The sequence below is a fragment of the Myotis myotis genome, unplaced genomic scaffold, assembly GCF_014108235.1.
Source record: "Myotis myotis isolate mMyoMyo1 unplaced genomic scaffold, mMyoMyo1.p scaffold_m19_p_13, whole genome shotgun sequence".
NCBI lineage: Eukaryota > Metazoa > Chordata > Mammalia > Chiroptera > Vespertilionidae > Myotis > Myotis myotis.
This window is the reverse complement of record NW_023416317.1, coordinates 53,123,770-53,143,882: the sequence shown is the minus strand read 5'-3', so window position 1 is coordinate 53,143,882 and position 20,113 is coordinate 53,123,770. Positions and strand designations below refer to the sequence as shown.

Genomic DNA, 20,113 nt, shown 5'->3' with positions numbered 1-20,113 from the left:
AATGAGGGTCCTCCTTAGCTGGCCTTTGCTAAAAACGTCCTCAATCTGATTGAGGTACGTTCGCTGAGGTCGACCCCTTCCAACTCTCCCATCCACACTCGTTGTTTCAGATAGACGAGTGTCAATGGGAGAGTTGGAAGGGGTCGACCTCAGCGAACGTACCTCAAAACAATGTACCTTCCCCGCGCTGCGCATCCCGCGGCCCGCCTATGGCCGCGTCTCCCGTCACCCCACCGACTGACACCCCCACTTCTTCTAACGCCACTTCTTCAAAATAGACTCGCCCAGGCTGAAAACTGACTTCTGCACATGGGCCACGAAGTTTCAATCGCACTGTTCGTGCGCGCCCGCACATGGTATTTTGTGGAAGAGCCATACTCAAGGGGCCAAAGAGCCGCACGTGGCTCGGAGCCGTGGCTTGCGGAGCACTGTCCGAGAGGGCTCTCGCCCTTGCAGGGCCGTGTTGAAATACTGCCCTCTTGTGGACATTCTGAGAATAGCGCCCTAGTAATGAATTCTGCAAGTCTGAAAATAAAAGCCTTGTCCCACAGCTCCCTTAAGCTGTCCTCCTGTTTTGTTTTGCTTTTGTTGTTTTTTTCTTTGATTGAGGGATTTTTTTCTACCCTGTCTTCGAATCCACTGGTCCGATCTTCAGCTTCCCCTAATCTGCTGTGTATTCCTTCCAGTGTGTTCTTTATTAATGCTATGTCATTCTTTATTTCCGACTGCTCTTTTTTCACAGTTGCTACATCTTTTCTCATGCTATTGAGCACCTTTACCGTCATTATTCTGAACTCCATATCAGATAAATTTCTTATCTCCATTTCATTCATCTCTTCTTCTGGAGACTTCTCTTGTTTCATTTGGGGGTTATCTTTTTGTCTCCCCATTTTGGCTGCCTGTTTGGGATTGTGACTATGTATTAGGTAGATCTGTTACACCTCTCAATCTCTAGTGCAGGACAGTGTCAAACACTGTTTTTGACTAATTAGATCAGGCAAGGAAAGCCTCCAGAGACCGCCTCTGCCTGCAGACGGATTGGATTCAGTCTGGATTAGCTCTCAGGCAATCGTCCACAGGGATGGCAAGAGGGTTTCCAACCGGGTGGGGCAATTGCTTCTGCCTGGAGGCTAATTGTTATTCTCACTCTCTCAATGGGCCCCAGAAACTCCATACCATGGAGAAAAGGGTTTTTCCAGTAGGTTGGATCAACTGTCTTCCCCCAGGCAAAAACCACTTAGATAGCAAAGGTCGGCCTGAGAAAGATGGCCTCCCCAGCATGAGGAATGACTCAGCACAGGAAACCAGGGTTCGTATCTGTCTTCTGAGCTCCAACCCCAGAGCCCCCAACCCTGGCTTCTGCTCACACAGCTCCAGTCCACTCTGCTCTCCCTCTGCCAGAGCAAAGGTGAGTGGCTGAGCTAGAAATGTTGTGTGTTGGCCCTTTAAGAGGGTGCCTGCATTTCTAGCCGTCTCTCCCTGGCAGACAGCAACCCTGCTGATGTTATGTGGGCACTTTTCTTAGTTCTGGTGCTCTCTGCTGGGGGGCTCAGCTTGGGGATTAGACCCCAGAATTCTCAATGGCAACCCCCCACAGCTGAGATATCTCTCCAGAACTTCAGCTGCTGTCTGTGGGAGTCCGGCCAGCCCTTTCTCGCCTCCGTCCTTCCTACCAGTCTCTGTGCGGTCTCCACTTTCCGTCCTTGGTTATCAGGCGTCTCTCCAGCTAGTCTCTCAACGTAATCTCAGTTTGCTTTTCCCTAATGGCCAGTGATGTTGGAAATCTTTTCATGTGTTTGTTTGCTCTATATCTATGCTCTTCAGTAAAATATGTATCCATGTCTTTTGCTGATTTTTAAATTTATGGCCCAGGATACAGTTTATTTTAATGTAGGTACTATGGGTGCTTAAGAGAGAGTGTGTTCCATTGTTGTTTGATGGATTATTCTGTAAATGTCAATTAGATCCTGTTGCTTTGAGCTTTTCTGTATTCTTGCTGACTTTCTATCTAGTTGTCCTATCAATGGTTGAGGGGAGGAAGTTGAAGTCTCCAACTATAACTGCAGATGTGTCTGTTACTGCTTTTAGTTCTGTCACTATTTGATTGTTTTATTTTGAGGTTCTATTGTTAGGTACATTCACATTTAGGGTTATTATGTCTTCTTGGTGCATTGACTTTTTTTTATAATCATTACATACAATCCCTGTTTATCTCTGCTAATTTTAATAGATGTTGATTCTGTCTTGCCTGAAATTAATAAAGCCACTCCAGCCTTTTATTTTATTATAATTATAAAAAAAACACTGGCCAACCCTTGTGTTCATCCATGACTGTTAGAATTTCTTGGTTAGAGGGCTGCATGTTTTTAAAGACTTTTGACTGTATTGTCAATTGCCCTGTAAAACTTTACCAACTTACTGCCTTAATACCTGGGCATTATCATTTAAAATGATTATAAAGCGAAGATAGGTTTTCCCCAACTCAATAAAGGGCACTGTTTGAGAGCTCTGGTTCTCTGCATACTCACCAGCGTTTGTTATTGCGGTTATTTTTTCCTCATAGCTCAATGTGGGTGAAGGTAGTCATGTCCAGTACACATTTAAATGAGTGAAATTAAAATCTATCCTAGCAGAAGGTCAAGGTGCCTAAAATTCATAAGTCAAGAGATGGGGCATATGTATATTTCAAGCATTGGAACTAAATGCCAGCTGCAGCAGCCAGGAGAGTTGGGATTGGTCACTCTTGAGGAGTTGGACAGACCGGGTGGATTAGGGTGAGGCTGGCAACATTGGAGTGATGCAGAAGAGGAATGGTGCTTTTGTATTTAAGTACCCCGTCATCGTACATTGTGTAAATAAAGCACGTGAACGTATTACTCAATTCGACTTTATAAGTAGTATCTGGTTGCTGGTTTAACTCGCATTTAAATTTATTATCAGGACTCCCATAATTGCCCAAACTTAACACCAGGTAAAACAACCTCTCCAGGAGCGAACTACAACTCCCAGGATCCCGCGGGTTGAAGAGGTGGCGTCTTCTCGGATTCAAACTACAATTCCCAGAATTCCGCGGGTGGTTCTGGCCGGGCTCGCTCAGTGGGGCAGTCGCGCCTCGGGCACCCGCGAGCCCGGCGGCGGGGGGCGGCGGGCGGCGGGCGCGGCGCTGCTGTGCTCCCTGCCTAGGCCTCCCCGGCTCGGGGCTGGCACCGGATTCAGCCAAGGCTGTCGCCGCAGAAAGCCTCCTGGACGCGAGGGCGGAAGTGGTTCAGCCCCGCGGAGCCCCCGCCGCAGGTGAGACGCGCGCGGGGCTGGCGAGGGCTCCGTGACCCGCCTGGGTTTGGAGTGGAAGGATGCGTCCGGACCTCCCCGGAGAGTGCACCACGGGGCCGCCGGGTCCTGGGGTGGAGGGGAGCCCAGGGAGTTTGCAGAACGGAGGAGGGACGTGTGATGCAGGCTGAAGGGGGCGCGGGAGGGGGCAGGGGTCGGGGGACGTGGACCTGCAGCGTCCCGGTGCCGCCGCCCGCCCGCCGGTGCCCGCTGACGCCCTTAGCTCGGGCGGGACCCGGCGTTGGGTCCCCAGGCCTCGGAGATGATGGCGCGCTGGGGCGCGGGTGGCAGGAGCCGGGTGAGGTATGCGAAGAGGCCTGGCCTCCCGAGCTCCCTTGGAAGGCCTGCAGCCCGTCCCTGTGCTACTCGGGGTTCAGCAGGGCCCCTGCTGTGTGTCGGTGATAGGAGCCCATCGCGCCCGCCTGTCCGCGCCTGGGTAGCCTCCGGGGATGGGAGTGCTTTGCCAGGGGCCGAGGTCCGCAGGCCAGAGCCCTGCACTTGGTGGTGGGCACCCAGGGTCTGTTTATGCCAACCGACTCCCAAGCCTCCTCTTGGGGGAAGCAAGCCGTCCCTGGGTAATGTTACCCGGTGCGCTTGGCAGGACTTAGTGGCTAAGAACACGGAACAGGCTTCCGGCACCAATGTTTACTGTTGCACGTGCAGGCCGTTCAGATCCTGATTGCGATTAGCTGTGTGCCCGTCAGCAAGTCACTTGCCCTCTCTGAGCCTGCCTCCGCCTCTGCCCCATGGGAATAAAAATCCCGCACACTGTGGCCACGTGGGCACCCTGCTGGCCTCGGTGTGGTGGGCTGTCCTGTCCGAGCAGCTGCGCTTTTCTCCGGCCGGCCTTCTGGTTGGCAACCCCTACTCTAAGCCAGTGGCTCTCAACCTTGGCTGCACATTAGAATCACCTGGGAATCTTTTTAAAATCCTGATCTCTGGGCCTCATCCTCCGGCAATTCTGTTTCTTTGTTATGGGGTGGGGCCACGGGGTGAAGTGATGAATGTGAAAGGGGGAACCTACAAATGACATCATACGCTTTGGAGCCAGACCTGGGCTCAGACGCCAGCCCCACCGCTTCATAGCTGTGCGGCCATGGGCAGTTCCCTAACGGCTGGGTGAGCTTTCTCAGGTGTGAAATGGCATTGCTCACGCCTGTTTTAGGTTTGTAGGAAAGAATAAATGAGAGGATTCTCATAAAGGACTCAACCTTGCGCCTGTTACACGTGCGAAGCGTGAGAGCCAGTGGATGGGAGCTGTTACCAAGAATAATCGTATGAGGACACTTGTCGGGCAGTGTGCTTTGCCTGTGTTGTCTCTTTGAATTCATGAAACCACCCTGAGAAGTAGGTGTAATTGTGTCTTTTTCAGACCAGGGGATGGCGGCCTGCAGGGGTCACGAACTGGCCGAGGCACAGTTTGTTCTGCGTGGAAGAACAAGTCCTACGTGACACCACTTAGATGATGAATCTAAAACCGTCAGGCTCAGAAGCAGAGAATGGGATGGTGGTTGCCAGGGGTTGGAGGAGGGGAAACGGGAAGGCATTAGTCAAAGGCTGCGACGTCTCAGCTACACAAATGACCGCATCCTAGAGGTTGCTATACCGCATGGGGCCGGTAGGTAGCAACGCTTATAGATTATCATATGCTTAACGTTTTCTCAGAGGATAGATCGTAAGTGTTTTATCACAAAAAGTAACCGTAATAATAGGGCAGGAGGAAGCTTTTGGAGGTGATGGATGGATAGGTTTCTGGCATATCGGTTATGCTGATGGCTTCATGGGTGTGCACTTCTCTCCAAACTCCTCCGCCTGTAGGTATTAATTATGTACAGCCCTCTGTATATCAGAAGGAAGAAGGGGAAACGGCCTAGGCCTAGGGTCATGCCGCTGCTCAGCGACAGGCCGGGAGCTCACATCCTGGCATCTCAGCTCCAGAACAGGTGCCCTGAACTCTGCGGCTCCCGGTCTTTGCAGCTGTTGAAGCACAGATGTGCCTGGGCAGCCTTCCATGTTAGGACCCGGGTGTTCTCGTACCACTTGGGGAAGAGGCGGGACCCTGCAGCCCTGGCTGCTGGTGTTTCCTGTCCCAGTGGGAGGTGCTGTGAGGCTGGAGGAGAGTGGCCCTCCCACCCACGCGGTGAGTCTGGCAGGTGCCGCGTGAGGAAGAGGCAGCTGAAGCAAAGTGCAAGCGGGGGAGACCTGGAGAGCTTGGTTAAGAGAAGTAATGGTCTTGTTTCAGGGCTGGGAAGGGTCTCGAACTGCATTCTCTGGGCAGCTCGATGCTTGGGGGGGGGGGGGGGGGCCACTCGTGCGCCGTGGGTGTGAGGAGCCCCGGACTCAGCACGCCGCTGTTCTCATCTCGGCTGCCCGTGAGAGCTCACACTGCCTCTCAAGACCTCTTTTATGTAAAGAGTTGGAGCAGATCATTTCAAAGGGTTCTTTTCGCTCTAAAGAGGGGGGGTTGTCATTCTAAATTGGTGGCTTAACCCTCTCAGCACAGCCTAGGGCGGGTGGGGTAATGGTCACAGCAGGGTGTACCCAGACTTCCCTCGGGGGAGAGAACGGCACGGCTCCCTGAGCCTCCTGCCGCCGGGGGTATCGCTGTGCCCGGCTCCCTGAGCCTCCTGCCGCCGGGGGTATCTCTGTGCCCGGCTCCCTGAGCCTCCTGCCGCCGGGGGTATCGCTGTGCCCGGCTCCCTGAGCCTCCTGCCGCCGGGGGTATCGCTGTGCCCGGCTCCCTGAGCCTCCTGCCGCCGGGGGTATCGCTGTGCCCGGCTCCCTGAGCCTCCTGCCGCCGGGGGTATCGCTGTGCCCGGCTCCCTGAGCCTCCTGCCGCCGGGGGTATCGCTGTGCCCGGCTCCCTGAGCCTCCTGCCGCCGGGGGTATCGCTGTGCCCGGCTCCCTGAGCCTCCTGCCGCCGGGGGTATCGCTGTGCCCGGCTCCCTGAGCCTCCTGCCGCCGGGGGTATCGCTGTGCCCGGCTCCCTGAGCCTCCTGCCGCCGGGGGTATCGCTGTGCCCTGCTCCCTGAGCCTCCTGCCGCCGGGGGTATCGCTGTGCCCTGCTCCCTGAGCCTCCTGCCGCCAGGGGTATCTCTGTGCCCGGCTCCCTGAGCCTCCTGCCGCCGGGGTATCTCTGTGCCCGGCCAGGTGGGGTGAATTACACAGAGGAAGCCTCGGGTTGCTAAGTTACCGTTGAGAGCCTGTGGGTCTGCGTTTGCAGAGCTCTCCACAACTGCTCTGCCCTTGAGTGATAAAACTCGTTGCTCTGAGGGCTGCCCTGCTTCCCTGTCACTAATTGTACCTCTGAGTCTGATGGCAGATGAACACAGTGCTTGGGAACAAGACCTCTGGCCCTGGCCAGGTGGCTCAGTTGGTTGGAGCATCGCCCCACACACCGAAAAGTGGCGGCTTTGATTCCCGGTCAGGGCACACATCCAGGGTGCAGGGTTTGATCCCCTCTTGGGGCGCGTACGGGAGGCAACCCATGGCTGTTTCTCTCTCACACGGATGTTTTTCTCTCTCTCCCGTCCTGTCTCTCTCAAATGAATAAAACCATCCTCGGGTGAAGATTAAAGAAAAGGAAGTGGAGGTGATAGTAGCACCTGCAAGGGGAGCCTTCGTGAGGCTTAACTGAAAAGGACGGGGAGGGCTGAGGGCTCACCGGCTGCACACCCTGGGATCCGGCAGGGACCGCCCACCTTAACCCGCAGAGGGCTTTACATGTGGTTGCCTGCGCTCCGGGCCTCCCCTGGTGAAACCCAGGCCCTGGCAGCTTCCTCCCCCTGCTTCCTCCTGGCGCTGCCTGCGCCTGCCCTGCAGCCTGACCCCCGGGCTGTGCCTGTCTTGTAATGCAGGGCCCACTCCGCTGCACATGGCTTTGGGTCTGGCCGTCACTGCCCTAGGACGGGTGAAGAGCCTACGGCTTAGAGGTTTCAGGACTTGCTTGGTGGGCAGATGTGATAACTGGGCACAGTGATGCCTGCGGTGGACAGATTTGTAGTGGTCACTGCTACAAATGGAGACATGTGAGCACACAATAGCTGTTCATCTTATCCCCCATGGCCAGCAAAATGCCTCCAAAACCCTGCTCAAACCCCCGCACGCACCCCCGCCCTCCAGGTCACCTCTCTGGCTGCTGCAGCCCCAGCCAGTACTTTCCTGGGATGCGCCTGTGTGCTGCTGCACGCACCTCCCACTTCTTTGTGAATGTTTTATGCTTCCTACAATGAACGAGCTGTCTTCTGATCCCCTTGATGCTCCAGCCCTCTCAAACCAGACCCAGGGCCCCTTGGACGTGTGTCCACATTGGGATCTGAGCATTCCCTGTGAGAACTGCTTTTATTTGAATTTGCAGTTTCACCTAGAAAAACAGATGTCGGCATGTTCTGTCACCTGTTGGAGCATCTCAGCAGAGGCTCACAGGATTCTGTTCCCTGCTTGCAACCCCGTTCATGGCCACACGGGTGCGCAGTCGGGCTGCTCGCTGATGCCAGAGAGGACCACACAGGCCGACCTAACTTGCAAGCGATCACGGTGCCAAGCAAAAGCCAGATGATGGTGGAGCAGGCTGTGTGATCGAAGGTTTCTGCATTGGGGGCTGGTGAGAGGGATGCAGATGAGCCAGGGCAAGGCTGGGCCCCCCTCGGCCTGCTCCACAGTCTCGCCTGTGCTGAGAACCTCGGAGTCTTGGCTGTCCTGCACCTATCTCGCCAGCGCCACACAAACGAGTTCTCTTGGGGCCCCCTCTTTGAAGGTGTTGCATACCCGGGTATTGATAAGGAAGTCGAGTCACAGTCACCGGCTGTTAATGTCGGATGACTGTCTCCAGCTTCGCCCTTTGTCCTGGAGCTAGGAGGACTCTTAGCTAAGTGTTAACTACGCCTGCCCGATGAAATGTGAAGTTTTACAAGGAGCACTCAGGCTGCCGACGTCTTGGCAAAGGGTAAATACTCCGCTCGGAACACCTGGTGCCCTGTAAATGTCTGTCTAACGTGGGGGCACATTTAAGCAATACGGTACCAGTCTCCATTTTATATGCTGCCACCAGCAACAAAAGCGGGTTGGGGATGGATCATTCTGAGGATGGTTATCAGAACTTGTTTGCTCTTTACTAACCGTGTGTGAGACACAGCAGTGCAGGTGGAAAGCCTCCGTAATTCAGCACTAGCAATTCAGCCCGTATCTAGGGTAAAAACACTTTTCAATGGCAAAAGCCTGTACTTTTCAATGAGAATTAGGCACAGCCCTTGGAAGTAAAAGGGTTAGAAAATTATGTAAGACCTCGTGTGGGCACCGTCTTGGCCTGGGCCCTGCTGGGTCTTCTGCAGCCTGGGGCCGGCGGGTGCCTCCAAGCCCGCTCCTGGAGGGGTGACCAGTGGCCCACCGCTGGGCTGGCTGTCCTGCAGGTGGGAATTCGGTGAGGCCAGCAGCCCCAGCCCTCGGGCCTACATATCATCTTCATTCAACTTTAATAGTTGCCATAAGTTATAAGTGAGCACATTTGACATTTTTTTAAAAATATATTTTTATTGATTTTAGGGAGGAAGGGAGAAGGAGATAGAAACATCAACCATGAGAGAGAATCATCGACCGGCTGCCTCCTGCACGCCCCCTTCTGGAGATCAAGCCTGCAACCCAGGCATGTGCCCTGACCAGGAATCAAACCATGACCTCCTGGATCACAGGTTGACGCTCAACCACTGAGCCACACCAGCTGGGCACATTTGACATTTTACTAGTAAGTGGATTTCTGGCTTCCTGGAAAGACCAGCAGAGTAGTGTTATGGACTGAATTGTGTTCCCACAGATTCATATGATGAACCCCGAACTCCCAAGGTGACTGTATTTGGAGATAGGGCCTTTAAGAAGGTCATGAAGGTTAAATGAGGTCGTAAGGGTGGGCCCTGATATGATGGGGCCAGTGTCCTCATGAGAAGAGGAAGAGATACCAGAGCTCTCATCCTCTGAGCACGCAGAGAAGGTGTCCATCTCAGGCCAAGGACAGACACCTCAGGAGAAACCAAACCTGCTAGCACCTTGATCTTAGACTTGCAGCCTCCGGAACTGAGAAAAGACATGTCTGTGGGCCAAGCCACCCAGGCAGTGGCACTTTGCTATGGCCGCCCGAGCAGACTAATGCCAGGCCCTCGTGCCCCCGGTCACACAGCCCACCCTGGCTTCACTCTCCCCTTTGGCTCTTGGTTCCAGTAAGCATGTGAGTCTGTACCTTCTGCTCTTGGCCTGGACTTCTTGCAGCTTTTGCTCCTTATAAGACCCCAAGGCCCCTGTGGATGGCCTGAGCCTGTGCCTGGAGCTGGCCAGCACGCACCCCACCCCATTGCAGGGCCTGCACCCCGTGCCAGATGCCCAGCCTCAGATGGTGAGCCCCCTGGCAGGTGGCACCCCCACCCCAGCTGCCCAGCTCTTACTGTGTCTGCAGGTGTGGCAGCATCATGGACACCTGCCTCCTGTGCCTCTTGGAACAGGTGGGACCCTGGAAGGGGGATTCCCCGAAGCCGTGGCGGCCGGTGGTATTTAGCTGCTCCAGGAGCTGAGCGAAGCAGTTTGGGGGAATGAATTGGCAGCTTCCTCCTGTCTGCCTGGCAGAGCTTTCTTGGGCATATTTTTAGTCCCTTATTTTTCCCCCCTTTCCTTTGAAAAATAGTCTTACTCTGTCATGCTTTGTCCTGAAAGGATTCAGGTGTGAAACTTGCACTGGTTTCCAATAAACATGAACGGGGGAGTGGAGGAGTGAGACAGGGAAGGGGACAGGGGTGTGCGCCAGGCCTGTTGCCACTGTGGGCAGCTTAGTCCTTAGAGGAATCTGGGATCCAAGCTTTGCCACCCGGGGAGGATGGTGTCTGCATTTGTTCCCAATAACATTGGTGCAGGCGGCCTGTCTTAGTGGTCAAGTTAGAAACCCAGGCACTTTAACACCACAGTTTCTAGCAGAATGTGCTGCCCATCCCCAGCAAACCTCCCTTTCCAAGCTCCCCTTCAAAGGGTAACAGAACCTGAAGTGCCCAGCGAAGGTCGCAGTGGGCCACTCGGTATTCATCCTGCCTGTTTCAACACCATTCCAGCACGGCTTAGGGCTGGGTGGCGGAGGACTTAGCATCTAATTATAAACAGTCCTCTCCTCCCCCACCCCCACCCCCACCCCACAAGGTCTCTACCCCGCTGTTGCCTGGCCCTATAAGCTTTGCCCCAGGGCCTGAGCTCAGTGGATTGGCTACTGCTCACACGGCCCCCAGGCCTAAGAAAACCGCCACCCCTCCCACATCCCCACTGGCCAAGCTTGCCTTCGCCACAGGGACACCTGGGAGAGGGCAGGTAGAAAGCTCACTAGGGATGTGAGTACCGGGGCTGAGACGCCCATCAGGTTGGAGGTGGGCCTTCCCTCTCCCCTCTCATTTCCTGGGCATCTTGCTCTCTGACATTCCCGGGGTGAGCTCGTTTTAGCTTTAGCTTCTGCTGGAAGCCGTTCTTGTCTGTGATCAGAGCAAAACTTGCATCGGCTTACGCGCACACGGCTGCCTCAGGGAGGGCTTTATGTTATTTTTTCTGAATATCAATTTATGACTCAGCCACTCTCCCGAATTCCGTCATTTGTAGTAGTGATTTATTTGATTATTGTTTCCTTTTTGGTCAAAGCAAGTTATGTGGCCAAGCCCAAAGTCAAGGTATGGATATGTGTACTGCACCCTGGAAGCAACGAGGGTGGGGAGGAGTACTTGTTTTTTAAATTATTGATTTCAGAGAGGAAGAGAGAGGGAGAGAGAGAAAATCATTGATCAGCTGCCTCCTGCACGCCCCACACTGGGGATCGAGCCCGTAACCTGGGTACATGCCTTGACCAGGAATTGAATCGTGTGACCTCCTGGTTCACAGGTGGATGCTCAACCAGTGAGCCACGCTGGCCGGGCAGGAGTAAGTACTTTTGAATAACAGTCTAACCTGCCATTGTGCCTAATGGTGCACGGACCCCCTGCCGAGGCGGGGACAGTAGTGGGGACACAGCCGAGCGCAGTGCCCAGCACACAGCAGGAGCTTGAGGCGACAGCAGACAGACTGTGCCAACAGCTGTGTCTTTTCCTTCTTCCTGCAGGCCATTGCCAGCCGGTGCTCAGGGTGCCCGCAGGGATGGGGTAAGCCCGTCAGGCCTGTGGCACTTACCAGGGGCCATCCTCTCACTAGGGCCCCAGGTGGCAGCGAGAGGATGCAGCTCTCGGCCGTGCTCAACGCCCTGCTGGTGTCCGTGCTGGCGGCGGTGCTGTGGAAGCACGTGCGTCTGCGGGAGCATGCGGCGGCTTTGGAGGAGGAGCTGGCCCTGGGCCGCCAGGCCCCCGAGGCGGCCGCGGCCCCGAGGATCGACTACCCGAAGGCCCTGCAGAGCCTGACGGAGGGCGGCACGCACATGGTGTGCACGGGGCGCACGCACACCGACCGCATCTGCCGCTTCAAGTGGCTCTGCTACTCCAACGAGGCCGAGGAGTTCATCTTCTTCCACGGCAACGCGTCCGTCATGCTGCCCAACCTGGGCTCCCGGCGCTTCCAGCCCGCCCTGCTCGACCTGTCCACCGTGGACGACCACAACACCCAGTACTTCAACTTCCTGGAGCTGCCGGCCGCCGCCCTGCGCTTCCTGCCCAAGCCCGTGTTCGTGCCGGACGTGGCCCTCATCGCCAACCGCTTCAACCCCGACAACCTCATGCACGTCTTCCACGACGACCTGCTGCCCCTCTTCTACACGCTGCGCCAGTTCCCCGGCCTGGCCCGCGACGCCCGCCTCTTCTTCATGGAGGGCTGGGGCGAGGGCGCGCACTTCGACCTCTACAAGCTCCTCAGCCCCAAGCAGCCGCTCCTGCGGGCCCAGCTGAAGACCCTGGGCCGGCTGCTGTGCTTCTCCCAGGCGTTCGTGGGCCTCTCCAAGATCACCACCTGGTACCAGTACGGCTTCGTCCAGCCCCAGGGCCCCAAAGCCAACATCCTGGTCTCGGGCCACGAGATCCGGCAGTTTGCACGGTTCATGACGGAAAAGCTAAACGTGAGCCACGCAGGGGGCCCGCTGGGCGAGGAGTACATCCTGGTCTTCAGTCGCACCCAGAACAGGCTCATCCTGAACGAGGCAGAGCTGCTGCTGGCGCTGGCCCAGGAGTTCCAGATGAAGACGGTGACGGTGTCCCTGGAGGACCACGCCTTTGCAGACGTCGTGGGGCTGGTCAGCAACGCCTCCATGCTGGTCAGCATGCACGGGGCCCAGCTGGTCACGGCCCTCTTCCTGCCCCGGGGGGCCACCGTGGTCGAGCTCTTCCCTTACGCCGTCAATCCTGACCACTACACCCCCTATAAAACGCTGGCCACACTGCCTGGCATGGACCTCCACTATGTCGCCTGGCGGAACATGGTGCCAGAGAACACGGTCACGCACCCTGAGCGGCCCTGGGACGAGGGGGGCATCGCCCACCTGGACCAGGCAGAGCAGGCCCGTATCCGGCAGAGCCAGGAGGTCCCACGGCATCTCTGCTGCCGGAACCCTGAGTGGCTGTTCCGAATCTACCAGGACACCACGGTGGACATCCCATCCCTCATTCAAACCATACGGCGCGTGGTGAAGGGCCGGCCAGGGCCGCGGAAGCAGAAGTGGACAGTCGGCCTCTACCCAGGCAAGGTGCGGGAGGCGCGGTGCCAGGCGTCGGTGCAGGGCGCCTCCGAGGCCCGCCTCACTGTCTCCTGGCAGATCCCGTGGAACCTCAAGTACCTGAAGGTGCGGGAGGTGAGGTACGAGGTGTGGCTCCAGGAGCAGGGGGAGAACACCTATGTGCCTTACATCCTGGCCCTGCAGAACCACACCTTCACTGAGAACATCAAGCCCTTCACTACCTACCTGGTGTGGGTCCGCTGCATCTTCAACAAGCTCCTCCTGGGACCCTTTGCAGATGTGCTGGTGTGCAGCACGTAGCGAGTGTGCCGAGGCCAGGCCTCGGAGGGTGGCCCCTGCAGCTCAGTGTCCCTGGGCCCGCTAACCCCCGTGGTGGCTTCTGGGAATCGTGTGTTTATTTATTGAGCAGGCCTGCCCTGGGCCTGTGCCCCCGTGACTTCTTACTGCATCTGGGGGCGTGGGGTTCGTAGCACTCTGTGCCCTGTTATGGTGGGACACCCCCTCCCGCACCCTTCTCCCCCCCGAGCATCCATACCCCTGGAGAAGGTCCTTCGGGAGGAGGAGCAGGACGTAAGGATCCCGAGAACCTCTTTGGCCGAGTGATCGTGCTGTTCCTTACCGAGTCCTTCTGGTTGGTGCCCAGGTGTCCGGAAACGGCGAGTAATCAGGGTGGTTTGGGCAAGTGACTCATCAGCTTCCATCACCGTAAAATGCACCTGCAGCCCAATAAGGTGTGTTTGGGTCAGTCATTAAATGATCATAAACATCTCGGCCAAGTCTCTTTATTAGACGGTAGGAAGTGGGGCTGGGAGATGCCCTCCCTTTTTTTTTTTAATCCTCACCCAAGGATATGCTTTCATTGATTTTGAGAGAGAAGAAGGAAGAGAGAGAAACATCAGTGTGAAAGAAACATATATCAGTTGCCTCCCATTTGTGCCCCAACTGGGGGTTGAACCCACGACCTAGGTATGTGCCCTAATCGGGAATGGAACCCACAACCTCTTGGTGAATGGAATGATGCTCCAACCAACTGAGCCACCTGGCCAGGGCAGTTCTGATCTTAATTGTTCCAGCAAAACTGGGTTTAATCAACAGAGGAGATTTGGACCCTTACACCGTGGGAGGCACCTGACTGCCTCGTGGCCTCACTGGCTGGCCAGCAGTCCGCTGCAGTGAGTGCTCAGAGATGCACTGTCGTCTCCGGTGGAACTGGAGCTCGGGTGTTCTCCTCTGAAGAGAGATGCCCTTTTTAAAAAATATATATTATTGATTCCAGAGAGGAAAGGAGAGGGAGAGAGATAGAAACATCAACGATGAGAGAGAATCACTGATCAGCTGCCTCCTCTGCATACCCCGAATGGAATCAAGGCTGCAACCCGGGCATGTGCCCTGACTGGGAATCGAACCATGACCTCCTGGTTCATAGCCACACCGGCTTGGCTGGGAGATGCCCTTTAATCCTGATTGTCAACCAAGGGGATGTGGCAGAGGGCAGCGTCGAGGCCTGGGAAGTGAGGCCGCTGCCTGCTGGATAAAGGCCACAGTTCCGTCTCAGTGGGCTAAAGCTGGGAGTGGGAGGGAGAGGGCTGTGGTGAGGAAGAGCAGTGTTCACCGGGTCTTAGTGCCACTGGACACTCAGACTCAGGACACGAGAGGCCACAGTGGCACGGGGTCCACTCCGAAGGATGCAGGACAGGACAAGGCAGGGTGGCTGGGCAGCGCCGGGCTCTGCTCTTCCACAGGAGGCGCCCTCACCCCAGTCCAGGGGCCATTCCCTTGCCCTCGTCCCCGAGTGACTGCGCAAGGGTGAGATGAGACCCACAGTGGTAGTTGTGGGGGGCACTTCGGCTTGGAAACCCCACAGAAGCCCTTATCTTTTAAAAAGCCACAGCCACAGTTTCCAGGGCCGCTCAAAGGACTTGTGCGGTTATAAGGGTTGTCGCCCCCAGGGGAGCTGTGCTGTGGTGTCCTGCCAGGTGCTGTAGTCCATTCACAGTCCCTCCATCCAGATGTGGTTTGTCTAGCAGAGGTCAATTTTACCATCAGCAGTTTTGCGGAATAAAACGCCTGACATTCCACCTTTATCTGGCTTCCATGGAAACAGCTAGAAAGTGAACCCCAGATCAAATTTGTCCCTAGAGAAGGAGAAAGAGTTTTAGCCTTTTCTTCAAAGGGTGACTCTGATAACAGGTCTGACTGCTGCAAAGGAGAGAGGGAAAAAGTGTCAAAAGCCTTAGGGTCTCGGGCTGTAGCTCATTCTGAGAGATTGGCACCAGGACAATCAGGAGTTTCTGGAGCTGGAGTTGTCTATATCAGACGAGTCTCCTGGTCACTGGCTGAGCCACTGTGGGAAGAGTGGTCTTAGTGCCAGTCGGCAACTGGATTGATGGGAGGAGATCTGAGGGCCACATTTTCGTGGTCAGCATTTGCCTCCGTGACATTCCTTCTACCCAGAGTATCTTTCTCCCTAACTGTACCCTCCACCTGCCACCGTCTGACTGCCACATGGATCCACATGAAAAAGTTCAGTTCAATCAGAAGTCTCAGACACTGCTGCGGGGGGAGAGAGGGGGGGTAAAAATGGTGCAACCACATGGCAAACCATTTGGCAGTTCCTACTAAAGATGAACACATATCTCAGCTACCGCATATCTCAGCAATCCCACTGCTAGATGTACTAGTATACCCATAAATGAATGCCAGCCTTATCAAGAAGACATGTATAAAATATTCCCAGCTCTGACCAGACCAAAACTAAACAACCCCAGTGTCCATCGGCAGGTAAATTCACGCAGAGGACACAGCAGTTAAAGAAAAATGAACTATGGGTATGTGCAACAATATAAATGTCACAGACATAGATGCCGGACCCAAAAGAATATATGCCATATGATTCCAGTTAAATGAAATCCTAGGACAGGAAAACAAATCTGTGGCAGCAGGTCAGAGCCGTGCTACTGGGAAGGGGTCAAGACTGGATGAAGAGGGGAACTTGGCAACGTTGATCAAGGCGGTGGTTCCACAGCAGCTGTCCACGTGGGCAATCATCAGCTTATACCTGAGACTAGTGCACTTGACACACTTCATACATGCACATTACACCTCAGTGGAAAAGGAAAAACTCGGCTCACGTGCTGGAAAACCCATGTGTGTCTCCTCCAGCTCCCTGGCAATTAGGCTGCCACATCCATCCCCCAAACCTCAGCTCAGCTCCCACAAGGAGGTGCCCACAGGCTAGAAGCTCAGGGTGGCAGAAGGAGCTCCATGAATGGCCAATTGGTTCAGTGAGCCAATGGGTTGCTGCCTGTGTCCAATTCACCTTTTCCAAATTTGAAGTCCTGCCTTATGTGAAACTGTCCTGGTATTTTTTCTCTTAACATTATAGCATGAATGCTTCCCCATGTCACTAAGCATTATTCTTTGAGAAGAAGATTCTGGGTGGCTTTGTGTAGACTCACAAAGGAATTGGTAGCACAGCATTTGGTACACCCAGCCCAGCCACCCTTGGATAGCACTGAGTATCACCAGCTTTCCTTCTTTTGCTTCTGTTTGTTTTTAACATTTTTTTTAAATCGATGTTTAGTTAATTTATGGTGAAACACATAGCTCTTTGGTGTAGAGTCCCATGAGTTTGACAGGTACATCCATCCATGTACACACATCCTGCATGGTGAGGATTAGTCCACCACCCCCATATTCGTACTTTTTACACTTCAGAAATTTAGTAGGCAAGAATTATTTCTTTGTTATTATATAGGAACTATTTGGGGGTTTTTTGTTTTGTTTTGCTTTGTTTTTGTTACTCCTCACCCAAGGGTATTTTTTCATTGATACTTAGAAAGCGTGGAAGGGAGGCAGAGAGACAGAGAAACATCAGTGTGTGAGAGACACATCGATTGGTTGCCTCCCACATGTGGCCCTACCATGGCCAGGGATTAAGCCTGCAACCAAGGTATGTGCCCTTGACGGGAATCAAACCAGGACCCTTCAGTCCATGGGCCAATGCTCTATCCATTGAGCCAAACTGGCCAGGGCTACAGGAATTATTAAAGTGCATTTAACATTAAGCATATTATTTCTCAATGCTAGTTTGTTTTAAATCTATGTCTTAGGAGATGAAAAATGGCAGTGAATAAGTGGAAGCTCACAGACATACTCCCAGGACCAAACTGGAATTATAAATAAAAAACAAAAAAAAAAAAAAAACCACCCTGAATAATCAACTGAAGACTAGCTGGAGAGAACCCTGATAACCAAGGATGGAAAGTGGAGACCACAGAGACTAATAGGAAGGGCGGAGGCGAGAAAGGGCTGGCCAGGCTCCCACAGACAGCAACTGAAGTTCTGGAGAGATATCTCAGCTGTGGGGGGTTGCCATTCTGGGGTCTGATCCCCAAGCTGGGTCCCCCAGCAGAGAGCACCAAAACTGAGAAAGGTGCCCACATAACATCTGGCTGTGAAAAGCAGCAGGGTTGCTGTCTGCCAGGGAGAGATGGCTGGAAATGCAGGCACCCTCTTAAAGGGCCAACACACAACATTTCAAACTCAGCCACTCACCTTGTGCCCTGGCAGAGGGAGGGCAGAGTGGACTGGAGCTGTATAAGCATAAGCCAGGATTGGAGGATCTGGGGTTAGAGCTCAGAAAGCATACGCCCCGGTTCCCTGTACTGAGTCATTCACTCAAGCTGCAGAGGTCATCTTTCTTAGGCAAACCTTTGCTATCCAGATGGTTGGTTTTTTTAAAATGTATTTCTATTGATTTCAGAGAGGAAGGGAGAGGGAAAGATAGATACATCAATGATGAGAGAGAACCATTCATCAGCTGCCTCCTGCATGAACGCTACTGGGGATTGAGCCCACAACCTGAGCATGTGCCCTTGACCAGAATCGAACCCGGGAGCCAACATCCTTGCCCCCTCCCCATGGAAGAAGCCGGGGGCCAGAGTAGGGGCAGGTTCAGGGGCAGAAAGACCAGCATCCATGGAAACGCCCAGAACCAGAGAGACAGCCCTTGCCTGCAGGTTGTCCAGCAGTGGGCCTGCAGGAAGTGCCTTACCTGGGCTGGCAGGTGAGCCTCAGGGATTGGGGCGGGGAGGGGGGTCGGGGGGGGGGCGTCCGAAAACCCAGGCCAAGGGGAAATACCTCAGGATGTGCACAGAGGGCTCCGCTCCCACACTCCCTGTGCCTCCCTCCGCGCCCCCCCACCCCCACCCCGCTCTCCCCCAGGCAGAGCTCTTCCTCTGCCCTCTGGTCCACAGCCGTAGCCTCAGTTACAGGGAACCTCGCTTTCCAAACAGAATGCCAAGACACGTGCTCTGACAACCAGACGGCGCATGGAAAACCCGGCCTGTCTCCAAACATCTGGAACTTGTGGCCACCACAGCACACGGCCTCTAATTCCTTCCAAATTGTGCATTCTCTGGGGAAATGTGCTCCAAAAGATATACTGAATGAATGAGAGGAGGAAGGGAGGGAGGGAGGGAGGGAGGGAGGGAGGGAGGGAGGGAGGGAGGAAGGAAGGAAGGAAGGAAGGAAGGAAGGAAGGAAGGGAGGAAGGAAGGGAGGAAGGAAGGAAGGAAGGAAGGAAGGTCCACCAGTTACCTGCTCTGCGACCCTGAGCAAGTGACACCCTGTCTGAGCCTCAATTTCCTTTACTGTCAAACGGGAGCAGTGAAGCCTGCTTCTTGGAGCTGTGCTGGAAGTTTGCGATGAGGAGCATGGGTAGAGCTCTTGGCACAGTGGAGGCCACTGTCCCTGCTCCATTCATGCCAGGCGGTGCTCCCCAGCTTCACGGGCAGACTCTGCCAGCTCCATCTCTGCAGCCTCGCGTTCGTCTGCAGCGGGAGGCTGCACAGCTGGGGTTGCTGTAGGGGTTCAGGAAGCCGCTGGAGTCAAGCTCTCAGCACCGCACCTGGCTGGTGATAAGTCAGTTGTTATGGCTCTGGAATTCCATACCAGAGCCCCGGGGGCAGCTGTGATCCAGAAGCCTGAGTTTTCCAGATAGAAAGGCACCAGGTGTTATGCGAACCCCGCAGCAGGGCCTGAGGCTACACCGGTGACTGAAGTCTCTGAGACGGAAGGAGAACACCCACGCAGAGTGGGACATGAGCAGCACCGGCCACGTGGAAAAGGTTTGGATGTGCAGAGCTCAGGGACTGTTGGAGTCGCACCTAGAGACGGGTGAATCTGTTGTGATCATCAGCCTCTCCCGCTGGGAAACGCCACCCTTTTCCCTGGAATCGCCTTTTTGGGGTGAGGTGCCAAGGAACGGGGTCAGGCCTGCCGTGAGGCCAGCCGGGGAGCACAGTGGCCAGTGGTGGCGATGCCTCACCGGAGACCTTTGGCGGCCTCTTTCTGAAGGCCCATTAGCCTGTGACTGCGGACATCCTCCCGCCCTCACCCTTACCCCCTGCGCTGCGGCCCCGGGGCAGCTCCTGTTCTCGAAGCCTCTGGGTCGACGGGGATGTCCTGATTCGCCCTCCCTGGCAGTTGGCTTCTCTTGGCACATCATTCTCATTCCAGAGGGAGCGGCTGGGGAGGCCCAGGGCCAGCAGCATGCCCTGAGGCAGAGAGGGCTTTTTGAAAAGGATAAAAAGCAGATGAAGTTTCAAGTTTGCAGGAAAGACGCTGATCACAGACGGAGCAGACGTTAACAAGCAAAGAGCAATGGCGGGGAGCCAACTGCCTGTGAATGTGCTCGGCCAGCGTCTGTGTGCAGCTCCACATTCCAGGATCCGGGCCCTGCCTCGTCATCAGCTCTGAATCCAAAGGGGTTAGATGCCGGGAGCCGGTCCATCCTTGCTGTTTCAAGGGACCTGGCATATATGGCATACTGTTCTTAATATGTTTGCTCACCTTCTTGGCACTATGTGTTTTAACCAAGGTCACCTCTCTGAGAAAGGTTGTTTCCCCAGGTAGGGATTTTCCCCTGAAGTTAGGGAGGGAATAAAACCCCTTAAGTAAGTGCCAGGCGGGTAATTAATCACTTTAACTACGAACAATCATGCTTAAGCTACATAATCTTTACTCCCTGGAATGGAGATAAGAAATGCCCTAACCTTTGGACTAGAGATTGATAGGATTGGAATCAACTGGTATAAATACAGATGTAACAAGACAACA

At 54.8% G+C, this 20,113-nt stretch overlaps 1 protein-coding gene across 3 annotated transcripts; it reads left to right on the top strand.

The window, feature by feature from the left end:
• Positions 1-3,075: 3,075 nt before the first annotated feature.
• POMGNT2 (protein O-linked mannose N-acetylglucosaminyltransferase 2 (beta 1,4-)) lies at positions 3,076-13,760 on the top strand. Of its 3 annotated transcripts, none has more exons than XR_004971651.1 (2): positions 3,076-3,291; positions 8,869-8,928. XR_004971651.1 is itself a non-coding variant. In XM_036333322.1 (2 exons), the coding sequence occupies exon 2, from the start codon at positions 11,549-11,551 to the stop codon at positions 13,289-13,291; it is 1,743 nt and encodes a 580-aa protein (XP_036189215.1). In that variant the 5' UTR covers positions 3,076-3,291; positions 11,438-11,548; the 3' UTR covers positions 13,292-13,760. The 3 variants fall into 3 exon arrangements, 2 of the variants coding, with proteins under 2 accessions (XP_036189215.1, XP_036189216.1); XM_036333322.1 differs by lacking the exon at positions 8,869-8,928 and adding an exon at positions 11,438-13,760; XM_036333323.1 differs by lacking the exons at positions 3,076-3,291; positions 8,869-8,928 and adding exons at positions 9,022-9,067; positions 11,438-13,760.
• The last annotated feature ends 6,353 nt before the right edge of the window (positions 13,761-20,113 follow it).